Genomic DNA, 25,136 nt, shown 5'->3' with positions numbered 1-25,136 from the left:
AAGGCTGTAAACAATGACAAATCCAATATCAATAAACACCCTTTGAACCCAGATTATGGTTTCTAAATACAATTTCCCATCAAAAGGAACAGGGCCCTTGGAGAAATGGCTGATTCCAAATATAAGGTAGGAAATGTACAGAAAGAGCCTGGAATATCTTCTCAAGAATATCAAAAGTCATGGTGGTCCAATGGTTAACAATCTGCCTTCCAATGCAGCGGATGTGGGTTCGATCCCTGGTCAGGGAATTAAGATCCCACATGCCGTGGGGCAATTACTGGGCAATTACATGCACTGCAACTACTGAGCATGCGAGTCACAACTAGAGATCCTGCGTGCCGCAACTACAGAGCCCACGCGCTCTGGAGCCCACACACAACTAGAGAGAAGCCCACGTGCTGCAATGAAGATCCCGCATGCTGCAACAAAATCCCTCGCAACGAAGACCTGACACAGCCATAAATAAATAAGTAAGTAAGTAAGTAGGTAAATATTAAAAAAAAAGAACATCAGAAGTCAAAGAAGCTATTAAAGACTATTGGGCTATTAGAAGACTCAAGAGACAACTGGAAATGGTTCTCACCAGTCAGAAACAAGATAATTAGAGCATCAAAAAGAATGGCAACTGTAATGTACTAAAATATATAAAATATATATATTTTAAAAACCCATGATTCAAACAAAAGAAACCTCATTGCTCACCTTCGGAAGGTGCTAGGAAACCAGCAAATTTTTCTGAAAACTGGTTTTAAAAAGGTGTTTTGGGGGGTGAGAATAAAGAGTTAGTTCTGCTTTTTCTATATGAACTATATCTGCAGGTAACCAAATAGATGATGAGAAGAAATGTTTTATTTTAAATAAGAGCACCTGGAATAATAAATAAAGAAGTAACAAACTATAATATTAGCGTTTTGCAACCCTTCATGAAATAATGAATCTAGCCATTGATCATTAATGGCTACTAAAACCATCAGGTGAAAAACTGCTGGGGGAACTTCATATTAGATGAACCAGGCCAGCAACATCTGAACCCACTTGATCAATCTTATCACAAAAATAGAGAAAAGAAGACTTTTTGTGTCACCCAATGTGATGCAACAGGAAATATATAACATCATCTAGGAAATGGTCTTGCCATTCAGTTCAGCCCTGAAGCTGATCAAGTGTATCGATCTAACTACCAGTTAATTACACAGTAGTAAGGTAACATGGTATACAACCTTATAAGAATGTTCCAGAATATGGGAACTTCTACAGAGCAAACAACTTGGTTCTTAAATCTACTGCAAAGGAGTGGGGGGTAGGGGAGAATTCACAGAGAGAAGGAATTCAGAGATTAAGACAGAAATGAGACACATCAACCAAATGTGATACGTGAATTTGTTTAGAAACTAGAGGTCAAACAAAACACTTATTTTAAAAAGTTTGTGAACAGAAAATCTGAACACCAGATATCTGATATTAAAGAGCTGTTATTAATTTTTGTATGTGGTAGAAGTACTGTAGTTTTGTTTAAAAATGATTGCTTATCTTTTTTATCATGATCTTCAGACTCATGACTGAAATGATTTGCTGTCTATGATTATTTCAAAATTATCTGAAGGGGAGAGGGAGAGAAGGAGTACTGATTAAGTAGGACTGGTCACACACTGACTGTTGACACTTTGTGATAGCTAGATAGGCCTTCGTTGTGTTGTTTTCTCTACTTCTGTTTATATTTGAAATTTTTCTGTAATGAAAAGTTTTGGTATTCTTTAAAGCAGAAATTCAAAAGGGCCTCTCTTCTGCTCCCTAGGATATCACTTTTAAATGAAAAGACACAAGCTCTTAGATGTTTTCTTAGATGTGTGGTGATTACAGTTAAGACAATAGTCCCCTATTTGGCATGTACCTAGATGCAATCTGTTTGAGTACTTTCTTCCCTTGAGGATAAAGCTGCATACCAGACCTGGGAAAAGGTATAGGGGGCATGATGGATAGTGGAAAGAACGGGGCTCTGCAGATACCCTGGTTTCAAGCCCCAGTTCTTTGTCGAGAATTGTTTAATCTCCCTGAGTTTAAACTCTGGATTGTTCATCCAGTCAACCAAAATTTTTGGAGCAGCTGCTAGATGCCTGGCCCTGTTTGGAGTTCAGCAGTGATCAAGACAGGAACAGTCCTGTGAAATGGGGATAACCTCACCTCCCTCACAGTGCTGCTATGAGCATCACATGAGATAAAACATGAAAGACCTAGCTCAGAGACTGGCATTCAGGAATTTATTCATTCATTTAGTCACCAAACATCTGAGTACATCCTCTGGGTCAGACTCTAGGTTATGTGCTAGGGACATAAAGACAGAGAAAACATTGCACCTGCCTTGAAGGAAAACAGGAAAGTAAATCAATGATTATAGTGGTGAAAGCAACATATTTTAAGTTCTGAAAGGATAAAATTTTGGATCTAGAATTCTATATTCAAGCAACATTATCAATTATGAAGGTAAAATAGAGACACTGTTACAGAGTTTATTAACCATACACTATATACGCAAAAAAGAAAAAAAAATCACTCAAGGAAAAGATTACTTCCCTCAAAGAATATCTACACACAAAAGGCTGGGATATTTGGGAGATTCTCCTTTGGGTAGCAAAGCTTTAATGGCATAGGAATACATTTTCTTCTCTGTGCGCCCCATTATGCAACTTTTTCTCTTCAGAATACTGCATTTACACAGTCATATTATAGATGCTGTATACCCGTTACCATCTCTTGGAATCAGGTTCTCAAGAAAGCACAAATGTACAGATACAAAAAAGTAGTAAAAATAAATAAATTAACAGCACTAACCAAAGAGAGAAGGGAGACAGAGAGAGACAGAATATGTATGTGTTAAATTTTTAGTCTTTTTTAGAAGTGAACAAGATATAGAGAGACAGAATATATACGTATTAAATTTTTAATTGTTTTAGAAGTGAACAAGATATATTAGTCAAAGAAGATGAGAAACAGAGGTATAATTTAAAAGTATAGTGATAATAGATAAGGAAGAAAATGATAACAGTAGCTGCCACTGGGAAAAAGATCTGGGAGTGTGGAGCCAGGATTTTCCCCCCTTCATTTCATATTCTCCTGTACTATGTGAATTTTTTAAAATTATGTGCATTCATCACTCCAATGGTTTAAAAAGTGTCACAGGAAAACACTTTTTCTTCTAAAATATATGTAACTCACAAGATCTACAGTCAATCTGCCAACATTTACTCTGCCCAAATACAAGAAAGATATTAAGGTAGCTAGACTAGATAATTTTTATAGTCCTTTCCAGAAGCTAAGGGATATGCAAATTGTGGAGATGTCATTTGGTTAATATAAAGACACAGATGTAAAGTCAGTTCCTAAGCTATAGAACCAAGAAGAGAGCAAGAACTAAAAAAAAGGAAATTTCCCCAGGAAAATGCAGCTGAGAACCAGGAACAGGGCAGCAGTCAAAGCTAAATGGAGATTCCTGCAGTAGAACCAGGGGCAAGAAAAAAGAAACAAGGGATGTCAACACTGAGAGGGAGTGAGGGGCCCCCACGGTAAGAGGGGCGGGGCTCAGGCTGTAGGGAAACATTCTGAGATGGGGGGTGGGGCAGCAGGGGTGGGGTCTGAAGGTGAGAGGCCACCAGTCGGAGCCACAGAAGCACGAAAGCAATGAATATGCAAACAGAGGACCAAGACATAGAGGACAAAAAGGGCTGAGTACAAGTTTCTTCTGCTACAGACTGAGTGGTATCTAACTATCTAGAAATCATGGGGAGAAAGAGCTTCAAAGAAATTCTAGTATACAGATGGCAGATGGGAGTTTGAAAGACAGTACCCAGTGAACGGGTCAATGATCTTTTCTCTATTTGGTGTGTTGTCCTTATTATTTCAGTGTAGTAAAGGGCTTTCATAGGTTCACCCAATCTTATTTTTATTATATACCTCCTAAAGAAAAGTTCTCCTGCTACAGGGATTTTCAAAACTCTAACTCAAAGGGCCTCAAGAGTTTGTATCAGTTTCCTCTTCATGCCCTACACTGTGTACAGTGTAAAAACACTTGGAATTTAAGAGCTAGAAGGAACTTTAACATTCTTTCTGACAAAATGCCTCACTTAAGATGAGAAAACAGAGACAAATCCTGGGCTCTTGCTGGTATTCACTGAAGGGAAGAGTGAATGAGGTCTTTCCCAAGGTACCCTTGGGAAAGAACCCAAGCTAGAAACCTTGTTTGTCCAGCTGCCTAGAAGTCAGTTCCCTTTCCACTCTGTGGCCTTGGTTGTCTCTAAGGCATTTTTCAGTCGGAGGAGAGAAAACACTTGCTCCACAGGTCCATTTATGAATAAATGTGTAAGCAGTGGGTCCTGGAACACAGTCTGCTTCATCAGAATTCTTCTTTGTCTCTAAAGGGCTCCCCACCCCGGCCCCTATTTCCTAATGTAATATGCACATTCAGTTACTAACTGCTAACTTTAGATGAAAATTATATGAAATCTGAAAACCATAGGTTTGATATATGCTTTAGCATTTCCTACATAAGCAGGAATTCCCAGGAGCTACTACATTTTCAAGGAAGGCTGAAATTTAGTTTCACAGAAAGGGAAGGCTAGAAGGAAGAGACTGACCAAAGGGTTTTTCCCAACAGTTGAAATAAGCCAAAGGGCACATAACCCCTAGACATGATTGAACAAATCTCTGTAAGGGCAAAGTGGCTTTGGAAAACCATTTTCTTTAATTATAGAACATCGTTAATAAAATGAGAATGGTAATAGCATCTGTTTTTCAGGACTGTTTCAAACATCAGTGTTTATTTATGGGGACTTAATATCTATTAGTGATATCTTAAATGTTTTCGCTTCCACTGTAAAGGAGGATTCTTCAAACACCATGCCAACCTGTACTTATTCAGAGCTCTTGCCACCAAACCAAATCTCCTTTTTCCCTTCTCAAGCAAATTTATGTCCAGTCCAGTTTCCCAAAGCCCCATCTTTTGTCCAGTAATCAATTATAAACTCCTTGAATACTCTGAATCTATTATAGAAAAGAAAAGAAGCCTGCTGCCACAATACCAATGCAAACAGCAGAAGAAATGGACATCCACCTCTATGGGCAACACTAACAGCCAACCCTAGAAGCTCGGCTGTTGTGACGTGTCTTCCAAGGTCTCAGATCAATTCTCTAGAGCCAAAGAAGTGAGTCAAAGAGCCAACCATAAGGGCCCTGCACGATCTTAACTGGATCCTTCTAATTATGCCTGAATTTTTATGTTTATACTTATGTCATCTCCCCCATAGTTTAGTCCCTTATTTTCTTAAGAGTATTAACTTTTAAAGAAAGAGAGAGAGAGAAAAGGAACAAAAGCAACAATGTATCAAGCTTACAAAATGTAGAAGCAAAATATGAGCCAGAAGATCACAAAGGATGGGAGGGGGTTGATGGAAATATACTCTTGTAAGAATCTTACATTGTTCATGAGGCAATGTAATTTTCACTTGAAGATAAACTGGGATACATTAAAGAGGCGTATTATAATCTCTAGAGCAGTGCTTGGCCAACAGAAATATTTTGTGAGCCAGATACGCAATTTTAAATTTTCTAGGATCCACCATTAAAACATAAATAAAAAGAAACAAATGAAAATAATTTTAATAATATGTTTATTTCACCCAATATATCAAAAATATTATCATTTCTACATGTAATCAATTCTTCAAAATCAGGTGTGTGTTTTAAATTTACAACATATCTCAGTTTGGACTAGCCACATCTGAAGTACTTGTTAGGCACATGTGGTCAGTGGCTACCACTGGGCAGAGTAGCTCTACAGCAGGGATCAGCAAACTTTTCTGTAAAGGAACAGATAGTGAACATTTTGAGTTTTGTGGGCCACACAGTCTCTGTCACAACTACCCAAATCTGCCACCGTAATGCAAAGCAGTCAGAGGCAGTATGTAAATTAATAGGCACTGCTGTGTTCCAATAAAACTTTATAGGGCTTCCCTGGTGGCACAGTGGTTGAGAGTCCGCCTGCCGATGCAGGGGACACGGGTTCGTGCCCCGGTCCGGGAAGATCCCACATGCCGCGGAGCGGCTGGGCCCGTGAGCCATGGCCGCTGAGCCTGCGCGTCCGGAGCCTGTGCTCCGCAGCGGGAGAGGCCACAACAGTGAGAGGCCCACGTACCGCAAAAAAAAAAAAACAACTTTATGAAAACATGTGGGCCTGGGCTTCCCTGGTGGCGCAGTGGTTGAGAGTCCGCCTGCCGATGCAGGGGAGACGCGTTCATACCCCGGTCCGAGAAGATCCCACATGCCGCGGAGCGGCTAGGCCCGTGAGCCATGGCCGCTGAGCCTGTGTGTCCGGAGCCTGTGCTCCACAACGGGAGAGGCCACAACAGTGAGAGGCCCGCGTACCGCAAAAACAAACAAAAACATGTGGGCCTGATTTGGCCTATGGACTACAGTTTGCGAACCATTACTCTGGAGCAATGACAAAAAATAACACAAAAACGTATAAGCAAAAAGTTGACAGGGAAGATAAAATGGGAGGCTATAATATCAGTAAGTACTAAATAACACACAATTCATCCAAAAAGCGACAGAAAACAGAAGGACACAGAACGAGCAGGACAAGTAGGAAACAAATACCAAGATGGAAGACAGGCTCACCTGTATCATTAATTAGATTAAGTATAAAAAGCAGGGATTGTCAGAGTGAATAAAAAAGCAATACTCAACCATAAGCTGTTTATAAGAAATCTACTTTAATTATAAAGACAAATAAGTTGCCAGTAAAAGGCAAACACCTACAAGAAACAAGAGTGGCTATGTTAATATAGGACACCATAAACATCAAAAAAAGGTTATTTCTAGAACTGAAGAGAAATGTTCCACAACGATAAAAGGGGCAATTCATTAAGAAGACATACCAATCCAAAATGGGCATATACCTATCAAAACAGTTTCATGAAGCAAAAATTGATATAATTAATGGAGAATTAAATCCACAACCATAGTTGGAGATTTCAATACCACTCTCAGTAGCTAAAAGAAAAAGTAGACAACCACCCCCCCCCCCAAAAAACCCCAATCAGTAAAGATATAGAAGAGCTGAGCAAAACCATGAACCAACATAACTTAAAATGATATTAATGGAATATCACACTCACTCAAGTCCACACAGAACATGCACCAAGACAGACCACGTCAGTCCATAAATAAGTCTCAATAATTATCAAAGAAGTTCTAAATAACTCATGTGTTAAAGAAGAAAGCACAAGAGAAATTAGAAAATAGTTTGTAATAGATGACGGTGAAAAGACAACACATCAAAATGTGTGGAAGGCAGTTAAGCAAAAACTAAAGGAAAATTCACTAGAAAAGAAGAAACATAAAATCGAGGAGTTAAGTTCCCACCTTACAATGGGAGAATAACATTTAAATCCAAAACTATTAAATTCAAATAAGCAGAAGAAATAATAAGAGTATAAATAAATGAAAAAGCAAGACACAAATATAATAGAGAAAAACCCATAAAGTTAAAAGTTGGTTCTTAGAAAGAATTAATTGATAAACATCTAGCAAGGAAAAGAGAAAACACAAATTACTAGTATTAGGAATTTTTAAAGGGACATAAATATAGATCCTACAGATACTGAAATTATAAGGGAGTATTTTGAGCTAATAATTTTAGGCTAACAAATTTGACAACTTAAATAAAATGGAATATTCCTTGGAAAACTAAATTCCTAAGTGATACAAGAAGAAATAGAAAAGCTAAATAGTCCCATATCTATTAAAGAAATTGAGTTCATAATCAAAAACGTTTCCATAAAAAACTCTTATGCCCAGATGTCTTCACTAGTAAACCCAACCAATAATTTAGGGGAAAAAAAAAAGTCCTATACACACTGTCACAAAATAATAGAAGAGGAACTTCTTAACTATACTAGTTCTATGAGGTCAGAATAATCCTGAACCAAAACTTGACAAAGATGTAAAAAAAGAGAAAATTACAATCTAATATTCCTCATCCTCATGAACAAAGATAAAAAAAAATTTAACAGTATATTCAAATCCAACATGTAAAAAGGATAATACATCATGACCCAGTGGAATTTCTCCCAGGAATACAAATCCAATTAAGCATTCAAAACCCAATCAGTGTCATGCAAAATACTTACAAAGGGCAAAAACCATATGACAACTTTAAAAGATACAGAAAAAGCATCTGAAAATATCCAACATCTATTCATGATACAAAGGCTTAGCAAACTGGAAATGGAGGAGAACTTTCTCATCCTGAAAAAAGACTTGTATGGACAACCTAAGAATTATAGTTCAAGGGGAAACACTGAACTAACTTCCCCTCTCTAATACTGGAAGCAAGGCAAGGATATCTACTCTTCCCACTTTAACAATATACCAAAGGTGCTAGTTGGTACAATAAAGCAAGAAAAAGAAATAAAAGACATAAAGATTGGAAAAGAAATAAAACTGTGTAAATTAAAAACTCTGCAGAATATTAAGAAAAAACCCAACCTATCAGAATAAGTGAATTTTAAAACGTTGCAGGATACAAGGTCAATATACAACAATTAATTATATGTCTATAGAGAAGCTGCAAACAATTTGAAAATGAAACTTAAGAAACAATTCCATTTCTGATAGCATAAATAAGATAAATATTTAGGGAAAAATTAACATAAGACATTAAGACTTCTACAGTAAAAACTATAAAACAGGTCTAGCGAAGAAAGACAAGATCGTTCTAAAATTTATGTGGAATACAAAGGATCTAGAATAGTCAAAACAATATGAAAAAGAACTATGTTGGAGGGTTTATGCTACCTGATTTTAAGACTTACTATAAAGTCAGAAAAAAGCAAGTGTGGTATTGGCATAAGAATAGTATAAAAATGAGTGGAACAGATCCAGAAATAGATCTAAACATACATGGTCAATTTATTTTTGACAGAAGTGTCAAGTTAATTTAACAAGGAAAGAAAAGTCTTTTTAACAAATGTTGCCAGAACAACTAGATATCCATATGGAAAAAACTAAACCCTGACTCCTATCTCATATAAAATTAATTTGAAATGGGTCAGACTTAAATGTAAAAGCTAAAACTATAAACCTTCTAGAAGAAAGGTTTCTAGAAAATAATTGTAACCTTAGGTAGGCAAAGTTTTGGAATGGGGAAAAAACCCACTAACCATTAACAAAAAAAAATTAATAGGACTTCATCAACATTAAAAATATCTGCTCATCAAAATACATCACTAATAAAATGAATATACTACCCCAGACTCAAAAACTGTATTTGCAGCACAAAGGATGTGTATCCAGAATATATAAAAGAACACTTACAAATCTACAGTAAAAAGACAAACAACCTAATTAGAAAATGGGCAAGCAACTTAAATATCCACCTCAAGCAGAAGATATTTGAATGGTCAAGAAGCACACAAAAAGGTGGTCAACAAGAGAAATGCAAATTAAAATCACAATGCAATACCATCTTATCTCTTCTAGAATGGCTAAAAAAGACTGACAGCACTAAGTGTTGTCAAGGATGTGGAGCAACTGGAACTTTCATATAATACTGGGGGAATATAAAATGGTACATCTGCTTTGGAGAATTGTTCGGTTGTTCTTATAAAGTTTAACATACATCTATCCTAAGAACCAACAATTCTAATCTTAGATATTTACTCAACAGAAATGAAAACATGCCCACAAAAAATTTTTTATAGAAACATTCATAGCAGCCTGATTTATAATAGTCCCACCTGGAAACAACCCAAATGTCCACCAACAGGAGACCAGGTTAAGGCTGTATATTCATACAATGAAGTAATACTGAATAATAAAAATTAACGTACTCAGGCTTCCCTGGTGGTGCAGTGGTTAAGAATCCGCCTGCCAATGCAGGGGACATGGGTTCGAACCCTGGTCCAGGAAGATCCCACATGCCGGGGAACAACTACTGAACCTACACTCTAGAGCCCGAGCGCCGCAACTACTGAAGCCCACGTGCCTAGAGCCCATGCTCCACAACAAGAGAAGCCACTGCAATGAGAAGCCCACGCACCGCAACGAAGAGTAGCCCCCGCTCACCGCAACTAGAGAAAGCCCACGCACAGCAAGGAAGACCCAACGCACCCAAAAATAAATAAATATATTAAAAAAAAAATTAACGTACTCCTGATACACACAACATTAAGGATGAATTTCAAAAACAGGTTAAGTGAAAGAAGCCAAACATAATACCAAATGATTCCATTTTTTATAAATTCCAAGAATAATCAAAATTAATCCACAGTGATAGAAATTTGAAATAGTTGCTTAGGACACTGGGGGCTTGGAGTTGCTTGAAAAGGGGCACAACAAAATTTTGAGGCGGGGAGATAGAAATGTCCTACATCTTGCTTTCAGTGGTGGTCACCTGTGTATATGTAACTTAAAACTCCTTGAACTAAACATTTTAGATCTGTTTATTTTATTATGTTATAATATGAGGTATGTTAATTATACCTCAATTTAAAAAATCTCTAAAAAACCATTTAAAAATTAGGGAGGGCAATCCAGAATATTAACAGTGGTTGCTTCTGGGTGGTGGGATTACAGCTAATTTTTTCTTTGTTAATTCACACTTTTCTCTTCTTTACAATTTTCTATAAGGAACTCCCCCCCCCACAATTTCTATACCTATGTTTTATAGTTTCACAAAGATTCTAAAATATCACCAGCATTTATCTTCTGAAAGTAGGAATACAGGTAAGTAAAGGAAGTGTGTAACAAGTTCTCTTTCTACAGCAGGCATGTGGTGCAATGTCTACGTGGGCTATGAAAGGGGTTCAGAAGCTCATCCAGAAGCAACGTGGCAGCCTGGGAAGAGGAAGAGATCAGACAGAAGAGTTCACCTCTGACCCTGGCTTTCTTACTAAATGGTGGGCAAGTCAGAGAGCCCCTGTTTCTTCACCCCTAAAATGGGAATAAGATGTATCCCCTTGTCTGCCTCGTCAGGGTTTTGTGAATGTTAACTGAAATGGTCTATATAGCACAGAAGGAATTAATGGAGTAGTAACTTCTGATATTATGTGAAAAGTTAGAAAAAAGTCTTTCTCACAAGTCAGATTTACTACTTACAGTCCTATAAGAAGCAGCGAGAAGAGCTTTGCTAGAACGACGCTGCCCTTTCAAATCGACAGCCAAGAACTCTTACCTATTGGCGTGGTAACAGTGATTCTGCAAAGCATAGGAGATGCACTGTGTGTTTAACCGCTTTCTCTCAACCTCCTTCCAACTATCTTCTGTCCACTTTCTCTTGATCTGCTTCTCCTCATGCTTTGTCCCCACATATTCAGCATAGGTCTGGATCCGATAGCTCTCTGCATATCTGCTGGTATTGACAGCTACAAGGAAAAGAAAAAATCCTTATCAAAGAGTCTCGCCTAGCCCCAGGGATGTCACTTCAGAAAGGTGGACTGAGGTAGTCAAAGGAGCCCTGGGGTGAGGTTTGCACTCCCAACCCCGCTCTGCCATTTAGAAGCCAGGTGGCCATAGGCTCTCCACATCTGAGTTTTCTCACCTGGAGAAGAGACGGTCACTGCTCCTCAATCTCCCTTACAGTGTGAAAATGCTCTGTAAACTATTCAATAACCAGAATGATGTGAGCAAAACGTTAATTTTCAGAATATTTGCAGGTAGCATTACGGCCTGAAAATTACTCCTTTTCAGAGTAAGAAAATGAAAAACAAAACAAAACCACTAAGGGAAAACTGTAAACCCTCACTTATTTTGTTAAAAATAAAGATGACAAGAAAAGCAATATTGACAGCAGTGCTGATCACTGTGTCAAATAGCAAAGGTCTACCATATGTCTGTGTCCGGTGCTTTGCGTACATGATGTCTAATCTTCACAATGCACTTGCAAGGGAGAATTGTCTTTATTGAATATGAGAAAGCAGGTGCACAGAGGTCGGGGGGATTGCTGCAGGCCGCACCGTGGGCCAGCGGCAGTGCTGGGCGGCAAAACCAGGCTGCTTCGACCCTAAGGCCAGGGCCCTGCCTGCCGTTCCGCACTTCACTTTGGACTCTGCAGATTCAAGATATTCCCACAGTACTTGAGACCTGCCTCTTCTCCTTCTGCTTTGAAAGCCTGTTAATTCTCTGTAATGTGCCTCTGGCAGAAGTCCCTGAAAACTAGAGCTTGTTCCCTCTTTGGTGTTAATGCCTGACTAAGGCCGGGTCCGTCTTGCTGCCTCCTTCTTGGAGGGTGGGGGATGGAACGTGCAGGTGGCCTGGGAGTGAGGACCCACGGAAACCGGGAGGATGGGCCGCCATGTGCTGGCTCCAGCTTCTGCAGTGTGAGCACACACTCCCTGGCCCACTATCACTGCCACTGGTTATTACCCACACTAGCAGCAAGACCGTAAGAGCCGGGCAATGCTGGCAGGGGCTGCCAGACTTGGGACCCGGGCAGCTGCAAAAGCACCATGACGTCTGAAATAGAGTATACCCACTTCTGTATACCCACTTCTAGCAAAGTTCTTGGATCAGAGTAGTTCCCAGTAAATATTATGTAAATGAGGCATGGCAGAATGCAGCAAGAGGTGACGGACACACAAGAACTAGACAAGGGACTCCAGTACTTCAGAGACCTTAAACCACAGGGAAAGACAACCGGATGAGAGGCAGATACTACCCACATACCCAGCCCCTCACACTTCCATCTTCACTCCAAGTGGACCAGATCTGCCTAAAATTTCTCAGCACAATAGGAGTTTATAGAATGTCATGCCCTAAATGTTTAGCCATCTAAAGAGCAAAGCAAAATAAAACAACAAAAAGAAAAATAAGAAAAGACACCTACTCTCATTATGCACCCCAATGTTCATTGCAGCACAATTTACAATAGCCAGGTCATGGAAGCAACCTAAATGCCCATCGACAGATGAATGGATAAAGAAGATGTGGCACATATATATACAATGGAATATTACTCAGCCATAAAAAGGAACAAAACTGGGTCCTTTGTAGAGACGTGGATGGACCTAGAGACTGTCATACAGAGTGAAGTAAGTCAGAAAGAGAAAAACAAATATCGTATATTAACGCATATATGTGGAACCTAGAAAAATGGTACAGATGAACCAGTGTGCAGGGCAGAAATAGAGACACAGATGTAGAGGACAAACATATGGACACCAAGGGAGGAAAGTGGCGGGGGTGGGGTGGGGGGGGTGAGATGAATTGGGAGATTGGGATTGACATATATACACTAATATGTATAAAATGGATAACTAATAAAAACCTGCTGTATAAAAAAACAAATAAAATTCAAAAAAAATTCTTTTTTACTAAGAAGTTTGCTGTACTTTTCAAATATTCACTCTAGAGTTTAACAGGAAAAAAAGAAAAGAAAAGAAAACAACCCTAAGGGTATTAAAGAACTTTCACGTTATCCCAAGGAAGTAGATTGAGTTAGTGAAATGTGAGCTCAAAACAGCATATGCTCTGACTCACTACAAGGAGGGAAACAGAAAGTACCCAGCTCTGCAGATACACTATCGACCAAAGTCACTCAGATCAGAGAACCACAGAAACAGGATCCTTTCTTTAAAATCTTATTCCTCAGGACAGTTACTCTTCTTGCTTTCAACGGACTACACTTCTGAATTTCTTGGCTCATTTATCTAACCGCCCCACAATCTGTATACCCAACAAACATCATCCATCGGTGCCTCTGTCTAGCAGCTGCTCACTGGATGTCTGTCCCAGGGACGATGCTAGATATTTGGTAAAACAAGACACAATTTCCACCCTCTTGAGCTCACCCTGTCACATGCAAGCTTTATGCAGTTTCCTGTAAGCTTGAGACTACCTACTAAAACAGGTTCATCTATCAGTGCGATACATGAGAACCCACAGGTTCTACATGATTATTCTGTCCTGATCGTTGGCAAATGAGCATCTCCTGGATTTTCATCTTTAAGTTTCATTCCTTACTCAGGCAGGTTGATTTTGAAGTGTGCCCCACAGGGATGACATGTGCAATAATGCCTCTCTCGAGTTTAATTTGGATTACCAAGCAAAAGAGTAGGCTTGAGTCAACATTCCTCCTGAAAGCAGAGGTGATGATAGGGTCATAAAGGAGCCAAGATGATCTACTTAACAGCATTTGATTGTTTCCAGTAACGTAGCTCTCAGCCCCATGGACAAATGTTTCAAAAATTCCCTAACCATGGTGGGGAATTTATCTGAGCACATTTGGAATTAGGATCACTTAAAGGGGGAAACAAATAACAATCCACTTTCCACGGCTGGCCTTCACATGGCAATAATTTACCAGCATTCCTTCAAGTCCCAGCAGCTTTGCAGCTCTCGGCCTTTAATCTGGAAGCCAAGCTCTGGCCCAGAGCCACCCTTCTAATGGATGAATCAGCAAAATGAATTGGCTGTCAGCTGTGTCCTCCAGTGATTCCAGCTCGCCTGTCAGAAGCAGCGTGGCTCAGGCAGCTTGGTAACACTAACCTTTTCCAAATTTGTCAGGAAAATGATTCAAGGCCATCTTTTGGCTGTGCCACTTTGTGAAAGCCACTGCAAAACCAAACACGGTGAAGGCCCTTCCTGGTTCCTTGTGGGTGAGTGAGAGCAGCTCCTCTCCCACAGTCTCACCCACCCATGGCTTCACTGTGCCGGGTCCGCTGTCTCGACACTTTGTGCATTTAATCTTCACAACCACCCCATGAGGAAGAGATGTTCTAGTCATCACACAGATAAAGAGACTGAGCATCAGGGGAGCCGAGCAGCTTGCTTATGGTCTCATAGGGTGAGCAACAAGGCTGGTATGAAACCAAGACGTGACTTTTTTCTAAAACATAACACTGCCGCAAGTCTGACATATATTTGTGTATATTTATGTGTCCATTTAGATGGACGATTATCTTATAAAATGCTTCCTTTAGAGGAGTTTTAAAGAACTACTTAAAATGTTGAGATTTTTTTCTAAAAATGTAGACCCTTCCATTACTGTCAAGCAAAAAATCTCTCCAACTAAGTTGAGAGATACATAATGTTCACGGACAAGAACACTTAACATAAGACATAGAGTCCTTCCTAAATTTATCTCTAGATTTAATGCAGTTTCAGTTTAAAAAATTCCAACGTTTTAATAAAACAATGAAAAAATTTTAAATGAGATTAAAAAAAAAAAAAACCTCAACAGAACACAGAGCAGTGGTAGCCAGGGACTGGGGGAAGAGGTCAACCGCCAAAGGGATGAGGGAATTCTGGGAGTGATGGACCTGTCCTGTATCTTGATTGTGTTGGAGGTTACATGATGATGTGCATTTGTTAAGATGAAGACCTGGGCAACAGAACAGTGTATATTTCACTGTATATAAATTACACCTCAATTATTCTGTGGAATTTGAAAGGTTGATTCCAAATTTTAAAGGGAAGACAAATGGCCAATGATAGCCCAAACATTTCTGAAGAAGAATAAGGAAGGGAGACTTGCCTTGATAGCTAAAAAGCTTACTGTAAACCTGTAGTACTTAAGACAGTGTAGTAATGGGACAGAGATAAACAAACTGACCAGTGGTACAGAAGAACCTAGGAACAGACCTATGCATCTGTGAAACTTTGATTTTTGACAGAGGCAGCATGACACTGTGCAAAAGGAAAAGTTGGAAAAATTGTTTATCCACAGGAAGAAAAAAAGAAATTGGATTCTTACTCACACCAGGCCAAAAAATCAACTCCAGATGGATGAAGCACTTAAATGTCAAAAGCAAACTTTGAAAACTTGAAAAGAAAATAGAAGTGAATATCTTCCGGAGCTTGAAGTAGGAAAGAATTTATGAAGATACAAAAAATGTTAAGCATTAAAAAAAAAGATCAATAAGTTTGGCTACATTAATACGAAAACTCTTGGCCACCTGAAGACACTTTAAAGAGAGGGAAGACAATCTACACACTGGGAGAAGATATTTGTGACACATACAACTGATGGAGGATTAGTACCAGAATACATAAAAATGCCTACAAATCAGTAAGAGAACACCTAACAGAAAAATGGGGAAAGGACACGAAAAGCATTCATAGTCGTTTCACAGAAAAGGGAGCATATAACGCCAATAATTATATAAAGAGTTGCTCAACCTCAGGCAAAGGCAAATCAGGAGCACAATAAGGTATCATTTTGTAGATCTGTAGAGGGAAAGGGAGAGGGAGGGCGAAGGGGGGTGGGGGGAGGTCAGGGGAAGGAGAGAGCGGGGGAGAGAGAGAGGGGGAGAGAGAGAACCAAAAAAGCAAGAAAATGATCAGCATGACTTTCAGAAGAGTGACTGCCACCCACAGGGGATCAGGGGGATGAGATGGGGAGGAACAACAGGTAACTGTAACTTATTAACAATATTTTAGCTCTTTGGTTGAGTGGTGGTTTCACAGACGTTCATTACATTTTAAACAAATTGTTTAGTTTTGCTGTTGTTTTACACTGTCCAACTCCTAAGGGCCATTTCTGAGACTAAGTTAGAAGGGCTCTGTAAGACAAGGTAAGAGTTACTCCAGTTTCAATGTCTTCAGTGATAAGGAGGTGTCCCTGAATGGTCCGTGTGCTGCAAACAATCACGGCTGCTGAAACGCCAGGCTTCTCAGACCTTCCGAGGGAGGCTGAGGACATTTGTGCAGCCTGGTTATTAAGCGGCTGCAATCACTTTGCTGCAGCAACTGCTGGAGGGGGTGGGGTGGGGGGAGCATCAGGAAACTTCAGAAGCAGTCACACACCGTTAGTCCCACATTTTCTGCAGTGGCTACCCACAGCCAACATCAGGTTCTCAGTCAGTTTCTAAGGGAATTACCTATAATGCTTATCAATCCAATGGTTACAAGAAAGAGAAATATTTATTGGTTACTTATTCTGCCAGGTATGGAAAAATCCTGTAAGGATTATCCTGACTCTGTAGATAAGGACACTGAAGCTCAGAAGAAGTGACTAGTTCAAGGTCTCAAAGATGACAAGTGTTGGGATCCAAACCAAAGCTACATTCTTTTCATGACACCATGTGCACTGGAAGCGTCCCAGACCGTGTCATTTAGAGTTAACACAGGCAAATGCCTCTGTCTGCAAGAGACTCAGAGTCTGTCCACCTCTCCATACAACAGTTATGAAAAAAGCAGAAGGAATCTCTCCGTGATAACCTGGTATGTTAACCGCCCACCCGAAGTGACGTGTGCTGACAGTGGCCTCTGCCAGCTTTGCAGACACAAACCCTACACCCTACCCACCAACGTGTGCTTTAATGCTCTACGGTGCCCACTTCTGACACCCTTCACGACCTCTCCTGACCCCTCCCTCAGCCGCCAGCCTGGGGCCCTGCACCACTGTGCCCTCATTCTGGGTTTTCACCCCACACCAGGTTTTCACCCCACACCAAACACAAAACATAGCTTTGTGTTTGCTTGCTTATTTACATGTGAACATACCAGATTCAGAAGTTTTCTCATATTCCATATAATTTGATCAACTCTGGGTTTTCAACAGCATGACCATTTTCTGACTTTTCCCAGAGAGAGAATGGAGGGTTTTATCTCAGATTCTACGGGAGAACTAACTTTACAAAAACACTCAACCCTAATAATGGTCACTAAGAACATTTGCCTGTGTTCAAAAAAACTGATCTTGGGTGTATCTCCCCTCAACCCACACAAAGAACTAGGCGGATACTAAGGTGCACACAGGAATCGGTGGTCTGTCAGAAGCACGTGCAGTACAGCTATTTCCAGGGTGCCCAAGAGGTGAGAGCGGGCGAGCCCGCCCAGGAGACAACAGCCCTATTTTACCCTTGCCAGTCCATTGTCTTCTGTAAAACCCTGCAGAGTCTTCAAGATAAAGTGCAAACCTGCTAGAGGACGTCAGGGCCTTTAGCTTGGTCCAGCCCTCACTTCAACGCTGACTCTTTCCCCACGTTTACCCAGGCGCTCTTGGAGGGAAGGGACCTTAGCTTATTCATCCGTGTAGCGCCTGGGCTCTACCATGGTACTTTGGCAGGAATTTCATCTGACATTGTGGAAGGAGGGAAGAAACACAGCTTTTGTACTTGCTGTCAGCTTGTTTCTACTCAAGAGAAGAAAGCCAGAACCAGGATACATATTCACAACATCTTCAGTGAAAAATTCCATGAGGAAGGGTGGTTCAGCAGATGAAGAATCCTGGGCTGGAAACAAGAGCTGGCTCTGACTCTGAAGGGCAGGCTCCCCTGGGCAGGAGCAGTCTGTGCACATTGCCACACCTGAGCCTCACAGCAACGCTGGGAAAGAAATGGCAACGGCCCTTGACAGCAGACTCGGCGAGGCCAATGCACCTGCCCCGGGCACATGGTCAGGACCCAGGGCTTGTGATTCCTTGTCCCTTGCTCTTCGTACATTGCATACTTATCCAATAAAGGGTTGCTTGGTTGTTTGTTTGTACAGTACTAAGGCTAGGGAATTCCCTGGCGGTCCAGTGGTTAGGACTCTGCACTTTCACTGCTGAGGGCCTGGGTTTGATCCCTGGTCGGGGAACTAAGATACCACAAGCCTTGCACCACAGCCAAAAAAATAAATAGAAATAAAAAAATAAAGTAGTAAGGCTAAAGAGTGAAAACTAAGGCACATGAAAGAGATCCAAGCACTGTAAAGAGCACAGCGGAAATAATGGAGTAAGAGGCAGAAGGGAAATGGGTTCATTCACTTCTGCTTTCCCCAAGCCTCTATCACAGCACCTGACATGCAGGAGACACTCAGGAAATGAAATGCACTAAGGCCAAGGGAGCAAGCTCAGGCCACGATGCTTAAAAAGATGTGAAGGGCAGAGTGTGAGAGCAAGAACAGCTGAGCGTTCACAGAACCGGGCTCGTACTCCCCGGCACTGGGTGGTTGGTACTGTGCGGGCAGGTGCTGTGAGCCCTGTGACGGATAAGGACCAGAGCAAACTCAACAGGCGCCCGGAGAGGAAGTGGGTCCCGTCCTGGTTCCGCCACATACAAGTCACGCCTACGACTCCGTGCCCTCTCCACGTCACCCCCTCATTCTGCTCACGGCTCCCACACCTCATTTCACCTCAGAGTCTCTAATTAAGGCCAAGGAAGTGGATGGGAATTCCCTGGCGGTCCAGTGGTTAGGGCTCCACGCTCTCACTGCCGAGGGCCCAGGTTCGATCCCTGGTTGGGGAACTAAAATCCCACAAGCCATGTGGTGTAGCAGAAAAAAAAAAAAAAGCTAAAGATGTGGAGAAGAAAACACTCTCCACAAACTGGACAAAGGCTGACGTGTAGACATGGTGACATTTACTTAAAATCTACACAAAGGGAGGCAACGAAGTCAAATGGGAAAACCACAGGTTCCAAGGCCACAGTGGCCTAGGTTCAAATCCTGCCCCCGATTTTAACTTGCCTGAGGCAAGTCACCTGCCTCCCTGGGCTTCCCTTTCTTTATCCATAAAACGGGCGTATCTACCGACCTCAGAAAGCTATTAGGAAGGGCAGAGAGTACATACACAGAGCTCTCAGCACAGGGCTTGGCACACGGTAGGGGCCTAAGTAATGAGGCTGTGGCTGTTAGATCACAAAACAAACGGTTCAGACTAAAAGAACGGTGTCTAAGCCACATAAGATATTCTACAGTAAAACAGATTCAGCAAGCTGTATAGCTCATCACACACTGGGGGGCGAGAAGTGAGGGGGGCCTCACAGACCTGAGTCTGCAAAGCTCACGCGATACTGCTATCATTTAGAATTGGGGTCTTTCCCATGCAAAAACGTGGAAAATACAGGAACCGATACGTCAACCATACTGGACAAGTATAAAATCAAAAAGTCTGAACTATAATTTTTAAAAATTGAACTAAGACCAAACTTAGTCAATTAATTTTCACTAACTCTCCTGGCAACACCATAGTCCGCTTCTGAAACGTGCATCTCATTCATTCATTCCACAAACACTGGCTCCAGGTACTGTGCTGGGCACCGGCGCGTGGAGGAAGGGAAGAGATGGTCCCTGCCCGGAATAAGCTTACAATCTAGAGGAGGAGGAAAGGAACAGAAAGGATTGGTAGCGGAGCACCAGGGAGGCAGGAATCGAGGTGAGAAATGATGATTTCAGCATGAGGAGGAGCACGAGGTTGACTGTGGGAAAGAAGCTGCTGCTTAAGCTCTCGCTCCCACGGCCTCTGCCACCTGCCTCCACTTTTACTGAAGGGTGTCACCAAGGAGCACTGCTCGCATTAACCAGCCTGAGTGGGTTTTTTTTTTTTCTTTTTTCTTTTCATGGTTCCCAGCTGAAAAGTCGATTAAGAAGAAATAAAGCTACCATTTATTGAGTACTTACTATATATAAGAGCTGTGCTGACTGCTTTACAAACAAATGTATTTAGTTCTTGCTTGTTCATTTATTCACCCTTCCACCTGTTTGTGAACACAGACGCTAATGTATGAAATTCTCACTTGTTCATTTATTCATCTATCCATTCATTCATGAACAAACACACCATCTTCTATGCATGGGCAACTGGGGCTGAATCAGAGACCTGGTCCTTGTATTCGCCAGGAGGGAAGGACAGGGCACAGAGCCCCACACGTGTGCTGAGGGTTAGAAAAGCACTCTGGAGTTTCCAGCGGGAGCTAGCTTGTCAAGCCCAGGACACAGGGACCGTTTCCCTAAGGAAAAGACATTCAGCCTTTCCTGAGACCGAAGGCTGGGAGAGCAGACAGTGTCAAAGACACTGGGGGTAGGGAAGCGTGTTCCAGGCAGAAGGAACACCGAGTGAGCTATCTGAGTGAGGAGACACAGTCTTGACTGAGGAACTGAAACACGACCTTAACAGTGGAGACTAAAGAGGGAGCGGGGAGGACCTGAGGTGAAGCCGGAATGATGGACACGCCCCCAGGGCTCCGGCTAAGTGCACAGGGAGCCACCGTGGGGTTTTAGTCACCAGGAGGGTGCGAGTGTGATCTGATGTGTGTTCCTACAAGATCACTGCAACTGAAGGGGAAAACAGGAATGGGAATGGAGAAGGCGTGGAGTAAGAAAAGAAGTCCTAGTGGAACTCTGAGGAACAGCAAACATTTAATCACCTTATAGATGGGGAGGAGCAGGCAGGGGAGCCTGGGACGCTGTGGGCCCAAGAGGAGGGGACTAACTTAGAAAGTCTCGGGCTGTGGAGCCCAGGAAGGAAGGGTGGGTCAATGTACTGAGCAACCACGCAAGAGGAGACAGGGGCTCCGGGGCTTTATGGCACGGAGGTCACCGGGGACCTCGGCTAAATGAGAGGGCACGATGGCTAGGGTGATGAATCCAGACCACTGGAATTTGTAAAAGGAAAGAAGTCACGGGGAGCAAAGGGAACTGGGTTCTAGGAGTCCTTTTGAAAAGATGGATTAGATTCAGCAGGTTTTCTCACTGTTGGAAGAAGCAGCAGGTGGGCCTGAGGATAAGGGACATCGAAAGGCCTGGAGAGGAAACGGGGCCCAGAGCACGCGTGGGGACCCCACTTCCGAGAGAAGGGAGGAGCAGGTGCAGAGCTCGATGAATCTGGGGTAGGAAGCCCCACCCGGAAGCTGGCTGTTTTTGGGTAAAGGGAGTGGGTCTTCCCGAGAGCCCCAGAGCTGAGGCCGGGACAGGAAGGGCAGAAAAGGCTGTGGAGTTGTGACTTACGAGGACCCAGCTGGAGACAGCAGCCTTCTAGGCAAAGTTACCAATCCACCCGTGCTATTTTTCTCCTCAAAGCAACCCCACAAGGTGGGCAGGACCTCTTGTTTTTACAGACACGGAAACAGAGGCTGAGAGAGGTTGAGTAACCTGCAGAGGGCCAAGATAATGAACTGGCAGAGCTGGATTTGAATCCTCACCTCCCAGACTTTGATGCCAGGCTTCCGACGACACTTTTAACCTGCCCCTCAAAGCTGTCAACACAGCTGCTGCTCTAAACCCAAGCCAGACAAAAAAAGGTTTTCATAAATGCTGACACAGCTCCTTAAAAGATGGGGTAGTGATGTGCAGGAGGTAAGAATGATCTTATGATGGAGTCAAACAGGAGCAGATGGAGTTCCAAAAAGTTTAGAATTGAGAGTCACTTTAAGAAAAAGACAGAGAATACCTTTTTTTGTTTTTTAAATAAAGACGAAAACACACAACTTACAATAGGGAGCTGGGAAGCAATTCCATACTTAATGGTATTGACGCATTTGACAGACAGCTGAAAGACCTAAGGCAATTTGCAACATTCTTCACACTTCATGGGAAAAAATTAAGATTGATGTCTCAACTACACAGGAATAATTTAAAGTAAAATCAAAGATCTCCTCCTAGAATGTGTGAAATGGCAGATCCTAAATGTCAGGAACACTGAATAAATTATACTCTAGGGAAGACTAAACAGTACATGTTTTAGTTATACTATTTTATGACAGTATCTTTAAGGTCTACATATACCACAAAAGAGTACAAATAAATAATAATCATGGTTTACAGACAGGTTGCCATGCACCAGATGCTGTATTAGCTCTAATCCTAATATATTACCGTTATGTTCTATGATATCCTAATATATTAATCCTAACATACACTCTTTCATCTCTAATCGTACCTCTACAAAACAGCCCTATTTTGAGTATGACAAAACAGAGACCCAGATGGTTTAAGCCCCTTGCCTGACATCACAGTGCTGGACAGTGGAAAGTGGCCAGATTTAACCCACTGCTGATACAACCTCCCCCTACACGGGTACCTTTCGTGCTCTAAAGGCATACAGTGTCCAGTAGGTTTTAAGTTGCAACAGTGTCACCAAACAAGACCTATCTTTTCTAGGCAACCCACTCTGATGTTTCCTATTCTGTTTCTTTTCTCTCTTCTTTTTTATTCTGGCGTCAACTAGCACTGATTTTCTGACCCACTGATGGGCCATGACTCGAAGTTTGAAACAAGCCACAGCTCACTGACACCCACCATTCAAAGTGGCATTTCTGTGCCACAATGCGCTTTGTGTTCTAAAAGGTTAGTCAACAAAAGAACTTTTAGGACACAACCTATTCACCAACCAGAGCCAGTGTGTAAACTGAACTGCTGGCTCGAGGTAGTGGCCGGGTCTGCAGTCAGAGTTAAGGGTTCACTGGTTCTCGTGAGCGATGTTTCAGATGCCAGACACGAATATACACCAAATATAAATGTCCCCACACACACCAACACCACACTTTTGGACTGTTAACCTTGGCAGTTTGAGCTGTTTATGAAGCATTAAATCTGCCACAATATTAGTGCTATTGTGATAACACATAAATGCACCAACTTTTCTCCAGGTCCCAAGACCATGTTTACAAAAAGCCTCACAGAGCAGCATATTTTCAGACTTAAAGGTTTCAATAGGTGAAAAGCTTAAAGTCTGTTTGTGTATAAGCCAACCAGATACGGGAGATGCTGTACTGCAATATTTACACTTTCATTAAATGTCTCTCTGTGGATGTTTTGATGTGGTTTTCATTTGATAAAAGAATTTACTTACAGCTCATGACTAGGCTTATTCATTAACCAAGTGAAACCCAGGAGGGAAGGAGGGGGCCTGGGGAGAGAATGAGAATGACAGGCCTTTATCAGCCAGGCAGGGCTGAGCTATCTTACCTGCAGGGTGAGTCATTACCCCTGGGAAGGAGGGTATCAGTCCCCAGAAGCAAACTGGCCTCTCGCAACCTAGTAAGGAGTCACAGAAATTCCATATAAACTGTCCATATAGACAACTCCGTCTATGGTTCTCGTTAACCCTTCTCTGCCACGCTACCAATCTGGAACCTCTCAGGGTTCTCAGGATGGCACCATGATGCTACCTATGAAAAGAGCCCTCTTCCTAGTCCTGCCTTGTTCTCTTCCCCGCTCCCCACCCCTGCAATCCATCTAGAGATGCAGAACCTCCTGAAATCTGCCTCAAACGTGACTCGCCTCTTCAGTGTCTCCAGGACACCCCGCATGTGATCTGTTACCACCAAAAAGTTGAGGAAAAAAATGCCAACACAACCTCCTTTAACACTCAGGCCAGCCTCCTTGGTGCCTGCATGGAGCCTCACTGGCACTGTGTCCAGCCTCTATGGAGAGAGAATCGATTCATAACAAAAGCAATGAAATCTGCTCTTCAGACCACAGGTTGCCTTGGGACAATGCAAGGTATTTGTTATAACTGGCAATGTCTGACTTCAGAAAAGTATACAGAAAGAATCACAAGCTTCTCCAATGAGGAAATAAAGAATGACGAAGTTAGCCTTATTTTCCACATCAGTTTTACTCTTTGCCTTTGCTGACACTATGTGCCCAGCAGCTAATTTATTTCACTGGTGGGTTCTGTCTGTAGACCACACAGTAAAACCCTACAGATCACCAAACAGGCCAAAGGGGCAGCACAAAACTGAGTAAGGATTACTTTGGTTTTTAAAGTCCCACCCCATCTTGGCTTTTAACACATTCATTCTACACTTGTATTATTTTTCTCCTTTTAAGTCACCAAACCATTTCCCTATGGGCTTTAGGAGTTTAAGAAGACTAATCCACCTCTTTATTTTCTTCATCCTTAAGTCTGTCTCCCTGTTATGGGAGGTGGTCGCTGCCATCATCAGTGGTCAGACCTACAGGCAACGTTCGGGTCTGACACAAGCATGTTAAGCTGCCAAAAGCAGCTGAAGCAGCTCAGTGTCAAGCACATACATACACAGGAGACTGCGGGATGGAAAGATAGGAGAGAGAGGGACGAAGAGAGGGATGGGGAGAGGAAGGGGGAGGGGAGAGCATGCCTGCCCGAGAGGCGGCCAGAGAGTGCGCTTCTCCCATTCGGTGAGGAAGTGCTTTCAGAAGATGGCAACTCCCCAAATTCAGAGAAGTAACAAGTTTTTCACCACTCCTGAACATTTAAAGAACCTGTGAAATATTGTGCCAGCAGGAGAATAAGGCAGATTTTCTTTTTTAATTGATACTGGCATTGGTCAACTTTCCTGTCTGAAGTTGTTAAGATCTCTACATTGTTCTGAACAGTCATTTTGGTTTCTACATCCTAAGGAGAAGTAAATGTAGATCTTTTTGTGTGTTTTGGACATCCAATGGAAAATCGACTG

At 41.9% G+C, this 25,136-nt stretch overlaps 1 protein-coding gene across 3 annotated transcripts in view; it reads right to left on the bottom strand.

Moving 5' to 3' along the window:
- The window catches only part of PARN (poly(A)-specific ribonuclease), a 165,619-nt gene that overhangs the window by 41,968 nt on the left and 98,515 nt on the right, over positions 1-25,136 (bottom strand). For 2 of the 3 annotated variants that reach the window (XM_067706582.1, XM_067706583.1), the window contains exon 22: positions 11,228-11,417. In XM_067706582.1, coding sequence (XP_067562683.1) covers positions 11,228-11,417 — 190 coding nt within the window. Of the gene's footprint in view, positions 1-5,703; positions 5,850-11,227; positions 11,418-25,136 lie in introns of those variants that run through there. The other variant, XM_067706584.1, reaches the window with a different exon arrangement.

Source organism: Pseudorca crassidens, chromosome 15, assembly GCF_039906515.1.
Source record: "Pseudorca crassidens isolate mPseCra1 chromosome 15, mPseCra1.hap1, whole genome shotgun sequence".
Classification (NCBI taxonomy): domain Eukaryota; kingdom Metazoa; phylum Chordata; class Mammalia; order Artiodactyla; family Delphinidae; genus Pseudorca; species Pseudorca crassidens.
The sequence above is the reverse complement of the archived record's forward strand: the minus strand, read 5'-3'. Positions and strand labels throughout refer to the sequence as shown.